This window comes from Aphelocoma coerulescens, chromosome 5 (genome assembly GCF_041296385.1).
Source record: "Aphelocoma coerulescens isolate FSJ_1873_10779 chromosome 5, UR_Acoe_1.0, whole genome shotgun sequence".
NCBI lineage: Eukaryota > Metazoa > Chordata > Aves > Passeriformes > Corvidae > Aphelocoma > Aphelocoma coerulescens.
In genome coordinates this window covers 14,758,469-14,775,912 of record NC_091019.1, presented here as the reverse complement: position 1 = coordinate 14,775,912, position 17,444 = coordinate 14,758,469, and the positions used below count along the sequence as shown (strand labels likewise).

The 17,444-nt window shown below is 41.0% G+C and overlaps 1 protein-coding gene across 1 annotated transcript in view; it reads left to right on the top strand.

Annotated features, from left to right (window-relative positions):
* The window catches only part of SWAP70 (switching B cell complex subunit SWAP70), a 35,591-nt gene extending 18,387 nt beyond the window's left edge, over positions 1-17,204 (top strand). The window contains exons 4-12 of the mRNA XM_069016761.1: positions 2,901-3,128; positions 5,629-5,775; positions 6,032-6,140; positions 7,407-7,588; positions 10,973-11,080; positions 12,251-12,417; positions 13,195-13,393; positions 14,734-14,830; positions 15,153-17,204. Of these exons, the coding sequence (XP_068872862.1) occupies positions 2,901-3,128; positions 5,629-5,775; positions 6,032-6,140; positions 7,407-7,588; positions 10,973-11,080; positions 12,251-12,417; positions 13,195-13,393; positions 14,734-14,830; positions 15,153-15,262 (1,347 nt within the window). The 3' untranslated portion in view covers positions 15,263-17,204. The remainder of the gene's footprint in view (positions 1-2,900; positions 3,129-5,628; positions 5,776-6,031; positions 6,141-7,406; positions 7,589-10,972; positions 11,081-12,250; positions 12,418-13,194; positions 13,394-14,733; positions 14,831-15,152) is intronic.
* Positions 17,205-17,444: the final 240 nt, after the last annotated feature.

The following is a 17,444-nucleotide window of genomic DNA, read 5'->3' as shown; positions in this document are numbered from 1 at the left end:
CCACTTGGTCCCTACTGGTGTATGTAGTGTTAACAACTCCCTGGTATTTTTGCACCTGTGTTTTTCATATTTTTGACCTGAAAGCAAGGTCCCATCAGAATAGCAGCAAACTTTGCTTCACTTTTGCTTTTCAACATTGCTTTTTAACCACATGAGTAGGTTATATTTGAGACAAGAGACTTAATTTGTCAGTTATTTGCTGGGTTGACACGTCTCTGTGGAGGAGGGGAAATGTCATTTGCTCTCAGAGGTTCCTCATTTGAGCCTGTAGTGAGTGGTCTCTATTTGCTGTCACACTGGTGCAACTTATTTCTTTGTATTTACCTCATACTTCCATATTCATACTGTGCAACAGTCACTGTTACTGTTGAGCAGATATATCAGGTTAACTTTTTCTGGGGACTTTGGTTAGCCATCTACTTAACTGAATTCAAGATAAACCTTGAAACTTTTTTTTTTTATTTTTAGAAATTGAATTGTAAGATGCACAGGCCATTTTTCAGTTAAGAAGAGTTAATGTAGTTTAAAATAATGAATATTTTATGTACTTTAGTGGGATTATAGGAGATTTCTGGTCATGTCAGTGACTTGTAGATGGGGGTTAACAGACTTAAATGGTTAAATCTATTCTGTGAAACAAAATAAGATAAAACGTGTACAAATAACATTAAAGGAAACAATGTGTTGGCTTAGTTTTAGTGTATTATATGGTAACATGTACTAGCCAAGAGTTTTGCATTGCTTCATTTCTGGACCATTAGTTTGATCCACATTTTATTCATATGGCTTGAGCAGAAATGAGAAAAAAATAATTCAGGTGTGCTCTTTTTGTGTGTGTGTGTTCCATTGTCTGCAAGTGAGACCTGGTACTTTTAGATAATGAACCAAAGGAATCTGAGAGCTGCCATGCCTCAAGCAGTGTAAGAGGTTGTGAAATTCTGGAACAATGCATTTTAAAGTTAGAGTTCATATTTTTTAATTATTTTTTTTATTATTACTTAGTAGCATTTTGGCAGTTATATTATCTACCTAGTTAAGCCTGAGTTGTTTTAGCTTTCCTTCCAGCTTAAGTCCAGGATCTTAGTTCAGAACTGATGCTGCTCAAAGGGAATGAGCAGAGTAACAGAATGTGCTTTGGATGTGGGTAAAAATCAAGGCTTTAGGAGGTTTGCTTTGAAACAGCTTTGCAGTGCTCCTGTTCTTGCATGCTGTGGAGGCTTTTTTTGGGTTGCTTTTTTTTTTTTTCTATGAAACTTGTCTGGAGTAGGAAGTAAGCTGCTTCCTGCCCTTTACTGGACACTGAGGATTTATAGTAGTTGATGGTTGAAAGCCTTGAATTATTTTTTTAACTTAAGGATTTTGGAGAGTGAAAAATCAGCAAAGCTTATTTTAAAGACTGTGAATTTGGATGCCACTTCTGCAGAGGCCTCTGTTAGACCATATCTCTGCTAGTAAGAGCTGCATGAGGAGCTAAAAAATACTGAAGTGCCTTACTTGGTGAAGCTGAAATGAAAAACAATGCTCTCTACAGTTTCTGGAGGCATGTTCTGTGCCTGGCTGGGCTGTCTTCTCCTAAGAGAGGCTTGAGGAGGATGTGACAGCCACGTCTTGGAGGTGTATGCACTTCCCGTTCATTCAGTGGAACAGGAACTTTCCTCCTGGCCCTGCAGCAGCTTTGCAGCTTCTCCATTTTGCTGTAACATTGCCCACATGCTGCTGGAGTAAGGGCTGTGAGACCAAAAGCAGTCACTCAACTGAAATAGCAGGAAAAGCACATCCATCTGTAGGGTGAATTTGGGAATTTACTGTTCTACTACACACTTGTGTTTCCTGACTCTAGACATGAGGGAAAGGAAGGGATTTGGCTGTACCAGTTGCAGGAGAGAGAAGCAGCAGCCACAGTATTAGCACTTGTGCTGCATCAAAACCTTGAGGCCTGGGAGTCCTTATGGTGAAGTGAGGGGTGGGGGGGAACAACAGGATCACTTCTTCATTTCTTTGTGCTCCCAAATCTCTTGTGTAGGGACTTGTGCTCAAAATGCTGTTAGACCAGCTGAAAGGTGACTGATCTGTAGCAGGAAGACCCTCACCAATTATCTTGTTTAGAGAGTCATTAAAAGCATTTTGCATGTGCTCAAAGCTGTAGATGGGGTTAGTTTAAAATACTGCAAATGAACAGTGATGAGTTTAAAACCAACATATAAAGCAGACTAAAGAACCCCAGCCTTCTTTGCCTCTTTCATTCTTGTGTTTGTTTTGACTAGTGTTACTGGTGTTACTGTCCTGTGCATGGTAATGCTTACAGAGTGATGAAAGATTAAAGGACAAGGAGAGTTTATTTGGGAAACAATAAAAGCAGATGTGAAAGATTTGTTCTTTTATTTCTCTTGATAGAACTGCCAGGGTTGTGTCCAGGGATGGAGTGCTTGAGAGCTAGAGAAGGGGGGTCAGGTGTAGATCATTTGGTCATTTTTCATTTCACTTCTTGTCCAAATGGCCTTATTTTCTTATTTTTTTGTAATTTGTTTGCTTTTTGCTTACAAGAATACTTTCTGAAACTTCGTGCTTTCTCATGCTTCAGTCATCACAGTATGGAAGCTGTTGCAGGGAAGGTCCCATGTGTTCTGTAGGAATCTGAAATATTAAATGAGGCTGTCAGGTTCAGTTCTTTGTTTTACTTTGGAGAGAGGAGCTGTGGGATGGACTTGGCAGTCAAGAGTTCAGCTGAGACAGGAGCTTAAAACCTTTGTTAATTAAACCACCTACGTTTATAGGCCTACATCTGAGCATAGGAATCTCGCTATAATGAGAGTCCCTGGAGAAGCTTACTTTACAGCTCTGAAACACTTGATTTCCAAGCCTGCTGCAAGTGATGGATTTCTGTTTGTGTTTCTGCACAGATTGAATATTTACTTAAAAAAATCACCGAAGCAATGGGAGCAGGCTGGCAGCAAGAGCAGTTTGACCATTACAAGATTGCTCTCAACACCAGTCGAGAGGGTCTTTCTGCGTGGGAGCTGATTGATCTCATCGGAAGTGGGCAGTTCAGTAAAGGAATGGACAGGCAGACAGTGTCCATGGCAATCAATGAAGTCTTTAATGAGCTCATACTAGATGTACTCAAACAGGTAAGAACCACAGAGAGGGGTAGAATGTTTTATTGCATTGATTAGAAAATGTTCAATTTGTACTCAAAATTTTGTTACCCTATTGAATGATGAGCAGGAGGAAATTAGGTAAATTATCTATAAGGGTTCTTTAATATGAGCTTGTTTTTATAAAAGAAATTGTACTACTGTTCAGATTGTTGTAGTTGTAGCAGTATTATGAGTGAGCTGCTTCTTGGGAGAGCTTGCTTTTAGAAAATGAAAGAAAGAAGTGGGCTCTGACTTGAAATACGGCCTTTTTTATACTAGCATCAGCTGCTTGCTAGTTCACAGAATAGCTGCATCATGCTCTCAGTTCCCAAACGGATGACAGCTCTTCAGCCTTTGGAAATGCTTTTCTGCAGTTTCAGTTACGTTGTAGGAAATGCAGCTGTGCTGGGCACCACCTCTGTATTCAAACAAGAGGGTCTGGACCAGGGTATTCTCTAGCTGAAATGTTGGCTTCTAAGTTGCCCCACTTCAACAGGGCAAAAAGGTGTGGGGGAACCAGAGGGCTCTCCCTTCTTGTTCTGCTTAGCAGGCTACATGGCTGACAAGTTATTTACCTGCACTCAGACTCCAGAAGTCATGCTGGCCTTTGTATTCTTAGCCAATTTCTTTCTTCAGAATTACCAGTTTAGGAATGCCTTTAAAAATTGCATTTCTTTCACGGGAATTGGAAGTACCACAGGGACCTGAGGGGTCACAACAGAGTTTACCTAGAGAGCTCTTTAAAATTGACTTTTACCTGACAAGAGATTTTTTTAGTCTTTGATTTCTTGGTGAGGAGAGAAACAAAGGCTTTCTTGGCAGGCTCTCCAAAGCTGTTCTGAAGAAACCATCAGAAAGTCTTGGCACAGGAAATTATTTCAGAATACCCACAGAACAATGCAAAAGTCTATTTTTGTTAACTGCTGGTTGCCTGTTGGAGGTGAGGGCTGGGAACACACACACACACATAAAGTCAAGTGAGGGCAAAATGAAGTCATTCTGCTGTTTGATACCATGAAAATAAATTAACCAGTGTCAGTTCAGTCCTACTTGAAACTTGTGAGGAAATTGGATTTCTTTTCAGTTTGGATACTGCATTGTGTGTCTTCCCCCACACCATTTTTTTTTTGTTTTGTTTTGTTTTGTGTCTCCTTTCTTTCCTCTCTTGGAGCCTGGGATTCTTTATCAAGGATGTCTGAGTGCCTTTGAATGGTTCCTTGACACTTAAAAATAGTGTCAGGATTTGGCCCAGCACCTCCTGGGCAGCTGGGACAGTTACTGGCCCCATGGAGAGGAGAGTTCTCTGTATCAGTATCCTGATACCTTGTTGATTCACAGAATCATCCTGTTTATTGCAGTAATCATATAATTGCCTCAAGGTATTAATTAATGACACGTGGTCTTGCAACCAAGCGTCGTGCTACCGCTTTTATTGAAGACATCCTGGATCTCCAAGGCTTATGGCAGGTAGCAGCAATAGTTAAATTTGTGATATTTAGTGTTCTGGAAGATATGTCCTTCGTGTGATAGTTGGTGTGGAAAAGCTTGTGCTTTTCAAGAGCTCTCAGTGGGCTGATGAGAAGCAGCTGATACTGAAGTAATAGGTAAAGATTTTGCAGAAATTTGAGGGGAAAGTATTAGTCTGACTTGGCTTTGAAAGCAAATTTGGTAAGTCAGGAAGGGGAAAAACCCCCCGGTTATGATTTAGACTGTGTAAAGCATGAAAGACTGAAGCTGCAGGAGTCCTTCACGTGACCTTGCAACCACCCAGAGCTCAGACCCGAGTCTGGAGATGGCAAACAAAGCTGTTTCTCTGTGCATTCCTGGTTTGGAGCAAGGGAGTGGGATGGCACATGGGAATAGGCAAGGCCTTGGCTCTGGACATGTTTAAGTGGCTAGAAAAGCTGAGCACAGATAAGCTGTATATGTAGGGGGTGGTTTGGGTTTTTGTTTGGCTTGGTTTGTTTTTTAAACAAAAATGCTTCTTCAACTGTTCTGAATATTTTCTTTCTCCTCAGACCTGTAGAGAAAGATATCTTTGGCTTAAATATGCCACAGCACATTTCTTTGTATATATTTTTTTTTTTAATACAAGCACATTTGCATGTATCAAAAACTGGTTTAGATGAAAGCCATTACAGAAAAATGTTCCTTGGTCTTCTTTCCAACTCCTTCATCCTCTTAATCTGGAATGTTTTGAGTGTATTTTCTGTATGGCTTGTTCATAGCTTATATTGATGTTGATGTTTCAGTTTCATCTGTGATGTGATTTTTTTTGAACTTAGAAGTCAGACAAAAATATGTAGGTATTTAGGGAATATGATTACAGAAATGGCAGGTATAGCTGAAATACTGGCTAACTTTGTAAGTATTTGGGGCCGTGAGGTAACTTTTCTGTGTGCTCTATTGGGTCTTTACACCTTTACATAACCAAGAGACCAGATGGTTCATCAGAGGCCAGGCATTTCAGCTGATCTGTTGCTTTTAACAGGGCTATATGCTGAAAAAAGGTCACAAACGGAAAAATTGGATGGAACGATGGTTTGTGCTAAAACCCAATATTATTTCCTACTATGTAAGTGAAGATTTAAAGGACAAGAAGGGAGACATCATACTGGATGGCAACTGTTGTGTAGAGGTAAAACCACTCCAAACACTACGTATGTCTCTAGAGATAAGAATTAATCCTTTTTTGTGTGGGATTGACTCCTGATCTCTTTTAACAGAGATTTTTTTTTTGTTTTATATAAAACCAGTTCATAAACATCCTTTTAATAAAGGCTCTTAGTGCTGGTATTTGTAGCTCTGTGACGCAAAACTGCATAGAAGCTGCTTGACTGTATAATTTAGATTTCAGTGTTTGCAAAGCTAATCTTTATTGTTACCCATTGTAGGCCTTGCCTGACAAAGATGGGAAAAAATGCCTTTTTCTCATAAAATGTCTTGATAAAACCTTTGAGATCAGCGCCTCTGATAAAAAGAAGAAGCAGGAATGGATTCAAGGTGAGGTTTCAAAAAGGCTAGTTACGTGAAAGTTAGGGTTAGTGGAATTCTTACAGCTGTGCTTTACTCAAATTTGAAATTTTTGGTCTTGGGATTTTTTGATGTTTGTGTTTTGGGCACATGGATCTTTATGGGGCCTGAGACTCAGGAAGGACTAAGGATCCATGTAAGGGAAATTGATTTTTGTCATGTAGTTGCCGCAATTTATGCAGCCATAGCCAATGATTATAATAATCATATATAATGATAATAAAATGATTATAATAGTTGTTTTTTCTATCTTGGCTGTAATTCTAGGAATGGGGAAGGGAAGCAACCTTGTAAATTGTTGGTTTTAGGGAGAAAGGGAAAGTTTGTTCATTTTGGTGCCATAAAATACTGGCTTTACTTTTACAGTTTTGCTTAAAGCCGTATGTTTTGGTGAGCTGAGGATAAGGCTGGGAGTTAGGGCTTGCTCTTCTATTCCCATGGTAAAATCATTCCTCCTGTGAGCCTTCTCAGATATGTGCTGTGTGATGGGTACATCCATCTGCAGAGCGAGACAGAAACCCTTGCAAAGCTGTTGTTGCCAATGCCATTGAAGAATGTGCAGCAGTTGAATATTTGGAGCTGTGGGCTTTCATTTGCACTTCCCTCTTTACCTGCAGCATGTGTTTCATTGCACCAAAGTAAGGTGCATGACAAATGATTCAAAAGGAGATATTTTTTCACGGTTATGGTAGGTGAATAAAATACCAAAATCATGTGCCACTCCTCAGCTTTGCTGTCTTAAATATTTCCTCATGGCATGTAAGTGAATGAGAGCTACTGTCTTACTGGGAGAAAGTTTTCCCTTGGAATATCTGTAAGAATACAGGGTTTAAGGTTGGCTCTAGGGAAGACAGATAACATCTTACTTCTTGGTTAGAGTCACTGAGTCTAGGTAGTAAGAAATCATGAAGTTTTGGGGTTTTTTCTTGCAGCTGGGCATATAAGGGATGCATATGTCCATGGCCTGTTACAAATCAATATTGGAATTCAGTGGAATTGCCAGACCTTACCCCTGTGGCACGCAGCCAATGCTGAGAGCTAAGTGTCTCACTTTTGGTTTGTGTTGACAGCCAGCCTGATGAGAATTAGGACAACAGACAACAGTTCTTTCTGATTTAAAAACACATTAAATCCCCAACACAACAGACAGCACAGCACCACAGGTATTCATTCACAAAGTCTGTCCAGAAAGTTTAGCACTGCCCTTCACTGGTGCTCTCCTCCTGTCCCTTCCAGCCATCCAGAGCACTGTGAACCTGCTGCGGGCGGGGAGCCCTCCTCCCCACAAAGAAGCGCGCCAGAAACGGAAGGAGCTGCGCCAGAAGCTGCTGGCTGAGCAGGAGGAGCTGGAGCGGCAGATGAAGGAACTGCAGGTGGCCAACGAGAACAAGCAGAAGGAACTGGAGACCGTGCGCAAGGTGGGATTGGGAGCTGCCAAGCTTCCAGCCTTAAGCTCAATCCCTGTGATTGAACTGGGTTTCTTGGAGAGTAACTGGGCATCTCTGTCCTGTTCAGGCACATTGAGCAAACTCCTCCAGAGGAGCTGCACTTGTTTCAGGCCCCTCTACTGAGCAGGGGATTGTCAGGCTGGGGTAGAACCTGTCAGCTCTGTGGGTTGTGTCTGGGGCTGGGAGAGACCAATATTTTCAGTTGCTTTGGGGTTTTTTATTTTCCTTTTCTGTCAGACACGTCTGTCAAACCTGGGGCTTTCCATGAAGATTTTCTTACATATTTTCCCAAAGTTGTCACATGATTTGTTTCTTTATGGGAACTGTTCTCTTCCCACAGATGTAATTTCTATAATTTCTGTCTTTAAAACAAAAAGATGTGGCTTTTCTTGCTGTGAGAGCTTTTAGTGTGGAGTGTGCCTTGAAAACAGCTTAGAACTCAATATTCAAATTCAGACCCTCCCCACTTGCTGCCTCACATTTTGGCTGCTGAGTCCCTGCTGCTGCAGCCGTCCAGATGTTCCTTTGTGCTTACTCTACAGGTCTCCACTACCTCCTTAAATTAATGTAAGTTTTTTGCATTCACATTTAGGACAAGTCTGCATCATTTCTTGAGTTTTTTGTAAATAAAACCTGCTAATTTTAGCCCTTAGAAAAACTTCAGTGATCTTTGCAGCTATAAATATTGTGAAGGTATTAAGGAGTTTGAGTCTACAAAGCAAATAAAATAATTTTAAAAAACCCGATTTTTAAAAGTCTTGTCATTGTCACAATTTGAGGCAAGGAGAAATTTGTCTTTACTAAAATTAATCTTGCACTGACTAGTACTGATGTAGGTATTATTCTGTTTGCCTTAAATGGAGTCTGACAATGGAAAACCACTTTTTAATTTAATTTTGGCCCCTGTAGTCTACCATGTGTTTAAGATTCAGAATGCAAAATAGACAGTAAAGGATAGCCTGTGTTACCTGCTACTGGTAAGTAATGTACCTGTTAAAAGAAATCATAAGGTTGGATTTCTGCATTGTTTACTTTATGGAAAAATATTTAGGGGGGAGACAACATGAGAGCAACCCCAGAGGAGCAGTAGGATGTTGACAGGCTTCAGGGAGTTTTATAGAAATCAGAATGGGTAAACTAAAGAGAGTTGTGGCCAGAAGCATCTCTTGAAGTGGGTTGAGTTAAAATGACCTCTCAAGGAAAGTAGCTTAGGCTCTGACATGAACTACTGCACTTTGCCTAAGTGGAACTAGGGGGGAGGTACATTGTTGGAGGAACTGAGAGTGTTTGATTAGTTAGAAAAATGTTCTTCAAGGAAAAAGCTTTGTAAATGCTTCAGGAAACTGGATTGTTCTGGGAAGCTTAGAGGTTGATTTGCTCCTGATGGCAGTGAGCCACCACTTATGCTGCATCTGCCAAAGTGTGCTCTGGGACTGGTTTGTATTCTCGTAGCTCCTGCAGTAGAGTATTTCAAAATGTCTAAAATAGGGGTTTTTTCATATTTTTAATGGAATTTTGACATGTGCACATTGAACTGACAGAAAGGTAAGGTTTTCTTTGTGTGAGAGCATGCCCAAGATGTGTTCACCCTTTCTGTTTCAGTTTGGGGTCTTGCATGGGCTTTGGAGACTGTGCTATCTAACACCTGCTGGGGATGGTGTGTTCCTGTTGATTCCCCCTCCAACACTTGTGGCTTTTCCCTGACCTGCACAGTTCCCAGTAACCTACCTGCCAGGAACAGCTGGTGGTGGATTAAGCAGGAAGTTGCTGATACTAAGTGGGCAAACAGCATTTTCTTGCTAAGCTCTCTGGCACTGGCCTGGCACCTGCCCTTGCCTGTGACTCTGCACGTTCGCCCTCTCAGCTCAGTATTGGCAATGTTTGTTTAATTTCAGAGTGGGGAAGGAAATCTAGAGGAGATTTCACTGAAATAGGCATCCTGGATTTGACCACAATTACATGCTTTTAAATGTCCTGGCAGAGGAGGAGCGCTGCTTCTAAAACACTGGCATCATTTAAGCCTTACAAAGGAGAGCAGTTCTGTGCTGTGTTCTGCAACATAAACCCAGAAACTTGAGCCTTCTCCCTCACTTCTTCCCATTTATTTTAGACCAGAGTGATGTTACAAGCACTTAAAAGAGTGAAAGTTTTAGCTTGGCAGTTTTAATCATTGGGGCATCTCATTAGTTCGTCTAGGTTGGTGAGGGAGGATGGTTTAAATGGGGTACCTTCAGGAGCATTACAGAATCATAGAATGGTTTGGTTTGGAACAGTCTTCAAAGATCATCCAGTTCCAGTCCCCTGCTGTGGGCAGAGACACTTTCCACTAGATCAGGTTGCTCAGAGCTCCACCCAGCTTGACCTTGAACACTGTCAGGGATGAGGCATCCACAGCTTCTCTGGACAAACTGTCCCAGTGTCACCTCCTCTGGGCTTGGTCCAACAGGTGCTTGTCATTTTTATGTTGTGCCCTGCTCTTACTAAAGGTCTGTGGAAACATTTTCCACAGCCCAGCATATTAAAAAAGAAGCATCAAATAAGTTTCTTAGGAAAATTTTGTGAAAGAATGGTTTTGTTTTCAGTATTGGTAAAATTTTGGCTAGTGATTGAAGGTTTCTAACCTTGCATGGATTGAAATCCTGATGAAAGGAAAAACTGTGACCACTGTCTTTATTTGCAAAATCAAGATGCAACAAAGGTAAAATAAGATGCAAGAAGGTGGAAAGGTACCAGCATCTGTTTCTTAGGCCTTAGCTAATGTTCTGCCTAATGTCAAGTGATGATTATCAACCAGGATTTTATTTACCTTACTTGGCAGTTTAGGGGATGTTAGAGGGATGATTCACAATGGCACAATCACTTATTCTAGCCAAAGTTAGTGACACTTCTGCTTTCCCATGGCAATTCAGTGCTTCTCATTTCTGTTCCTGTATGAACTCTGTGTGTGCTGGCATGTTTTCCCTGTTGGAAGTCCTATGCAGTCCTGCCTGAAATGTGTTTTTTCATAATAGTTTTCTATCCCATTGAGGTAGAGAAAGAAATACAGTGATTTCTATCACTTGAGCAAAGCAGGACTCAGAGGAAACTTGGAGATAGTCAGGTAATTGCCTTTACATTGGTAAATTTAAAATTATTTTGCAAACAGTCAAGATAGACAATTATATTTAAAGGCTAAGAATAGTCTCAGACATTAAAAAACCCAAGCTGGTGCCTTCATGCTTTTGAAGGCTTCTTCCATTTTTGTTAAAACCAAAAATTGTTAAATCAAGTTCCATTCCCTCAAAATTATTTAGTTTTGCCAAATTGGTTTTTTCCTTCTTTTCTTTCCCCCTACCCCCCACCCTTCTCTTCTAGCAACTGGAAGCAGCAGCTGCTCGTGCTGCTGAGGAGGAGAAGAAAAGACTTCAGACTCAAGTTGAATTACAAGACCGCTTCAGTTTGGAGCTGGAGAGAGAAAAAATGGTGAGTAGTGCATGAGGGGTTTTGCTGCTATTACACATAGGGAGTCGTGTTCAGCAAGGGCTTCCCTCACTGAAAGGATTCTGCAGATTTTGCAGGAGGCTGGAGAACACCACCTGTGTTGCATTTATTTGAGATGTAGGAATAAAGTATTTTTACTGGTGAATTCAAATACTGGAACAGCTTGGCTACAATTTGTACAGCATTCAAAAGTGAAATACTATTGGAAAATTGGGGAAAAATTGACTGTTTGAAAGATAAATGCAGACTGAAGTTCTCCTTGCAGTTTTCAGAGATGGAGAACCTGAGACCAGTACTTGCTGTATGAATAAGCAAAATGAATCAGGCATAATCACAATGCATTTTATGTCTTCCTAGAACAATTGCTTTTTTATGCTGTGTGTTCTTTTACAATTATACACACACACAAACATAAAAACAGAAATATTTTTGCTTTACGATACTGTTACTACTCAGCTACACTGAGAATTCCCCAAAGAACTGGTTTTCAGTCTTCAAGGGCTTTGTCAGGTTGTTCTGTTAGCTGGGGAAAAGAAGTAGAAAAAGTAAAGTGGATGTGATGGGACATCTCAGAACATTAATGCACACAGTGCTGCTTGGTGGGCTGAGCGTGAATTCCTGAATACAATCCCTTTCTGGGTCACTGGGATTTGGGTCAGCTCAGGGGAGCAGGCTGCAGACCAATGGGGCAGGACATGCTAACCTCCTTAGCTGTTTTCCAGCCCTTTATCCATCCTGTGCCATCATCCAGAGACTTAAGTGTATGAGATACACTGCTGCCAAGGGAGGAAGTGAAAACAGTGCCATTAAATCAGCCTGACCTTTGTGTCTGGCCTCTCTACAACCTTTGTCTTCCTTCACTTTATCTGTAAATTAGGCAACAAGATCAAGCTGACTGAAATTAGGTTTGAACCCCTGTAAAAATCAGGTGCTGCAGGAAGTAGGGCAATGTAAGTAGCCTGTATTATTTTTTTTTAAATGCTATTGGTTCCATATCTGCAGATCTGGCCTCAATTTTATCAGTTCTGCTCTGCAGACAGCAGGAAATGGTTTGTCTCTGAAAACATAACCTGAGGGAAACCTGGAAATTCCTTTAAAAATTGGAAACCTGAGTTGAATTGTAGCTCATGTGTCCTAAATTTATGCTGCTAGGTAAGACAAAAAATGGAAGAGCAGGTTGCTCAGAAATCATCTGAACTGGAACAGTATTTACAAAGAGTACGTGAACTGGAAGAAATGTATAAACAGCTACAGGAAGCATTGGAGGATGAGAAACAGGCACGTCAGGATGAAGAGACTGTGAGGAAACTTCAGGCCAGGTATGGCTTTGACCAGGTAGAAAAGCATTTCAGTTCCCCACCCCTCCCCTGCCAGTAGTGAGTACCTGTGCCATGCTACTAATCACTGTTTGCCTCTTGGGTATGCTGCTGGAATGGGGGACTACCTTCAAGTCCAAACACAGGACAGGTTTTATTTTTCCTCAAGATATGAAGGCTGAAGCTGCTATTTATGATTTTTAGAATATGTCTGATTAGCCTTTAGCAGAGGGCAATCTCAGCAATTTTGGAAAAGCAGGTGCAGCTATTTTTCCATCAGGTGTTGTGCATATCAGCCTGTGAAAAGCTGAGATCTCTCTGTACAGGCTTTTCAGTTGTTTATTTTACAGAGCAGTAACTGTAAATATGACTTTCTGCTGTGTTTTATCACAGGTTTAAACTGTAATGATAAAGGGTTAAGTTTCCTCTTCCTCACAGGGGCTTTGTGGAGTGTGTTTTTTTCCTTCATATATTCAGTCCTCCTAAGACAATGAAGATAACTTGTGCATGCCTGTTTCTTCTGGGGTTCTGTGCTGTGTATTTGCATTATTGACTACATTTTCTGAATAGCCCTTTGTAGCAGTCAGACTGCTTGCACTGCTGGCATGACACTGAAGGCAAGCCAACAAACAATAACTTTTTCCCTGCTTCCCAAGCTTTTTTTTTTTTAACAATATTCTCTTTCCCTAAAAAAAAAAAGGAAAGAAAAAATTATTTTTGCTTCCCTACACAGATACAACTTACGTTTAAGTGCAGTTAACATCACAATCCCCATTGCAGATTGCTGGAAGAGGAGACAGCAAAGAGAGCTGAACTGGAAAAATGGCATTTGCAGCAGCAACAGACCATTCAGATGACAGAAGCAGAGAAGCAAGAGCTGGAAAACCAGAGAATGATGAAGGAACAGGCTCTTCAAGTGGCTATGCAGCAACTGAAACAACTTGAATTGGAAAGGAAGGAGGCCCTTGAGCAATATGAGGTGAGCTGCTCTGGTCATCAACCTCTTATCTGTAGAATGACTGAATTTGAAGTTCTTCAATATTATGTTTCTTTAAGGATTAATATGGCACAAAAGTTAAAATAAGAGGTAGGATGGTTGGGTTGTTTCTGTTTTTTTCTGGTTTTTACTTGGTTTCTAGACCAGTAGATAGATTTGAAGAAGAGGATCTGTTTCAGACACACTTTTGAACCTCTTTTATTTATTTCTGTCCTAATTTGCGTGCAGGCCAGCTCAGTCATATCCTGAAATACTCTGTATATTTGTCTTCTACTGCAGACTCCCTTCATGTGCAGTCCCACTGCTGCCATAACTGGGTGCATTTTGCTTCTGAGTTAGTAATTCTTGCAATGCTTTGATGATGTCATGGCACAGTATTGTCTTCTACAGATGAAAAGTCAATGTGTTACTGTAGGTACCTACTCCTCAAAAATGTACTTAAGTACTGAATGGATGTCAAGGATAGGCAGGAATTAGCTCAGATTCTCAATGTGCCGCAGTGCCTCATGTCCCAGATGCCAGGCCTGCTCTCTGCTCCACTGAGTGTTTTTGGGGAAGGTCAGTAAGTGTTCATGGAAGAAATAAGAGCCAGAGTCCAGCAAGTACAGAGGCTGAAGTGCTGTACACTTCCCAGGGCTAGAGAGGTGTTGATCCTGCATTTATTTAGGTCAGGAAAGAAAGCCTGGCTGGGTTTGTATTTAACAGGGAAGGGTGTTTATGGGTTGAGCTCTGAAGGACAAGCCAGGGAGCTGTCTCGCCTGGCACAGAACACAAATGCTGCACTCACTGCAAGCAAGGGCCCAGCTGGGGTAGTTGTGGCCACTTTACAACTTCCCAGGGTGGTGTTACATCTCACACCATCACAGGATTGCTTCTGGCTAGTACTTGGCTTTTTTTTTTAGGTGACATCTCAGGCTTTTTGTGTGTGAAACATCATTTACTACTCCAAAGGAATTGCTGAATACAATAAACATATAAAACCACAAAAAAATTCCACAAAACAATTATTTTAGAAATAATTAAACATTCTAGCCTTCTATTTGGAATTGCCCAAAAGACCAGTCTAGGCTTAAGAATGAAGACTGTCTTCATTACACAGCTACAGAATCTTGTAAAACCTTGTTATTTTGGGATTCTGGTTTGACAGCTTTTTTTTTGGGGGGGGGGGGGGTGGTGGTGAATAATTATTTAGGATGGTTCCACACTAAATAGAGGGCTGGGCCAATTAGCATGGTTCTGGCTTTCGGTTTGAAAGGTGTTTTATCTTTTTATATGAACAGACTATGTTGTTGTTCTTTTCAAGCGGGCTGTGTCTTTTTCAGGAGGTTAAGAAGAAGTTAGAAACAGCAGCTAATAACACCAAGAGTTGGAAAGATAAAGTAGCTCATCATGAGGGATTGATTCGATTAATAGAGCCAGGTGAGTTATCAACAGAAGAGTTACAAAAATATATTCTCATTCTGTCTCATGTACTTACATTATCTGGTGATTTATTGAAGTCTGCCTTTTCCCGTGCCTTAGTGGTTTCACAGCAGCCTACAAATATCACCCTTTGTGACAACTGCTGATGATAACTTTCAAGCCTTTACCTCTACAGGTCCTACTACATTGGTTCTTTCATCATTATTGTTTGTTTCTTTTATGTTTAAAACAAAGCAAGGATCAGCGTGAACATTGCACTGTTAGTGTGTGACATCCCTGTCAGAATTGCCTTACTCAAGTATTGCTCTCTGTCTTCCAGGCTCCAAGAATCCTCACTTCATCACAAACTGGGGCCCAGCCGCCTTCACTGAAGCTGAACTGGAGGAAAGACAAAGGAGCTGGAAAGGGAAAAAAGCCACTTCCGAGTGACAGTGGCAGCTGATGTGTGGCCCAGAACAGGAGCCCACCTCCCCTCGTTCTGCTTTGCACAGAGCAGCCTCTCGCTTACAAAATTTAGTTTGCTCAGCAGGTTGGGCCTTTCTGCTCATGAAATGGTGTTTACCAGGCTGGAGCGTCTGCTCAGAGCTCAGCCATTCCAGTGTATGGTGTCTGACAGGATGTGCTGTTTTCCCTCACATTTCCAAGACTTTGCAGCTGAAGATTTGTACTGAAATGTAGGTTGTGACAGAGTTGTTCCTATGCTAGCCTGTAATGATCTGACAGCAGCTAACCAGTCAGGAAGCAGCACTTTCATTCCAGAAAGTGAGGGAAGCAGTTGTTCCACTGGTTCAGTTAGTATAATTTCAACCCAGGATAAATCAGTCCTGGAGGTTGTGTCCAACTCTGAGATGGAGCATTATCTTTCCTTCCACTGAGCCTCCTTTCCCTTTTGCTCTGTCCCTCTGTTGCTCTCTGCACGTGCTTAGTGCTCAGACACATTCCCTTGGCAAGGGGGGGCTGGCATCACTGGGTACCTGCTGCTTGCTTGGATTTGGTGTCCTGTTTCCCTCTCTTTGCAGGAATCCAAACAAAAGAACTGGAGATAAGCATGTAGAAAATACTGCTGTAAGACATTTGGAAAAAGCAGTAGTGCAAGACTGGTTTTGTACTGTCTGAAACTTGAGAAGTGCTAAATAAAGCCTTGAGAGTTGTCTTCACAGTTCAAAAGATGCAGTTTTGGCTTACAGATTTCTGAAGCAGATGAGTGGAAGGTGGTAGCACACACAGGACAAATATCCTCTGTGTCAAGGCTGTGTTTGTGCAAGAAATCTGATTATAACATCCTACCATTTTTAGATGTAGCACTTTTGCCTTACTTTTAATCGGAGGCCAGATTAAAAAAAAAAGTAAGAAGAAAACTTTTTTTCTTTTTAATAAAAATGATAAATATGTAGTGATACTGCTTTAGAAGAACCCAAGTAATTCCTGTCAATCTGTCAATAAAGTAACTTCAGTCTTTCTAGTACCAAGGTTTCCCAAAGAGCTTGCTCTGCCTCACAGTTCTCTCCTGGGACAAAGCCAGTTATTTGTGTTTGTGTAGGGAAAAGGAACAAACCCGTGACTTGGCTTTGCAGATCTCCCACACCAGGCATTGCTCAGTAAAGCAGGATTCCTGCCAACTTGTACAGACATTTTGAAACCCCCCTCCTCGAGGAGCAGGTGCCCACTGGTGTGGCTTGTGAGCAGCTTTGACTGTACCCCAGCCATCCATCCCTCACCTGCTTGTTAGTTCAGCTACATGTTAAATTATTTGTAGTAAATAGAAAGTAAAATTTTCAGGAGGATTAGCAGTGCCTTAGTGTGCAGCACTGTGATACTTGGGTCTTGGAAGAGCAGAAGCTGTACAGAAGTGGTGTCCAGATTTGGAAGTCAATAGCATTTTATTTGTCTATTAACTAAGACTCACTCAAATACTGAATCTTCTCAGACATTTATTCTCTGGTTATATTTTTATACTAATTGAAATCTTTAATGTTTCAGTAAAGGGAGTACTGATTAGAATGGCAGGAAAATCTAGGATCTTCCTATTTATACTCACTGTACAGGAAAACCATAGTTCCTTAAGCTTGATAACAAGGCCTTTTTAAAATTGATCACGTTTACAGAAGCAATGTGAAGAAAAATCCAACCACCTGTAATAGAATTACTAATGTACACAAGGTTAAACTTTGCTAAGGAGCTGGAACAGTATTTATTACTACCAGACATTTTATGTGGAGAGCAGAAGGGGTATTGGGGCTAAACTTGTTTAATTTTTCTAACAGTCTTATTTTGGACAACAGTTTTTTAAGAACACCAAATGATGCATGTTTTCATATTTTTTACTGTTCTTTAGAATTGGCTGTTTAATAAAGTAATATCAAGTCATTTACATTTTGGAATTAATGGATGTCTTTTTGTCTGGATTTCTTTTGGGCTGTTGGAGTTCAAAATCCAGTAACTGCTGTGTGGAAGAAGTTTAATGGTTGGATCAGTGGTCACATGGTAACACACACAGACTTTGTTTTAGCAGCACTCCTGCTCTTAAATGTTCATATTCAGTACACCTTGATGCAATCTGGGGCAAGGGCAGGGCAGCTCTTGGAACAGACACACAGCCCCCCCTCCCAAC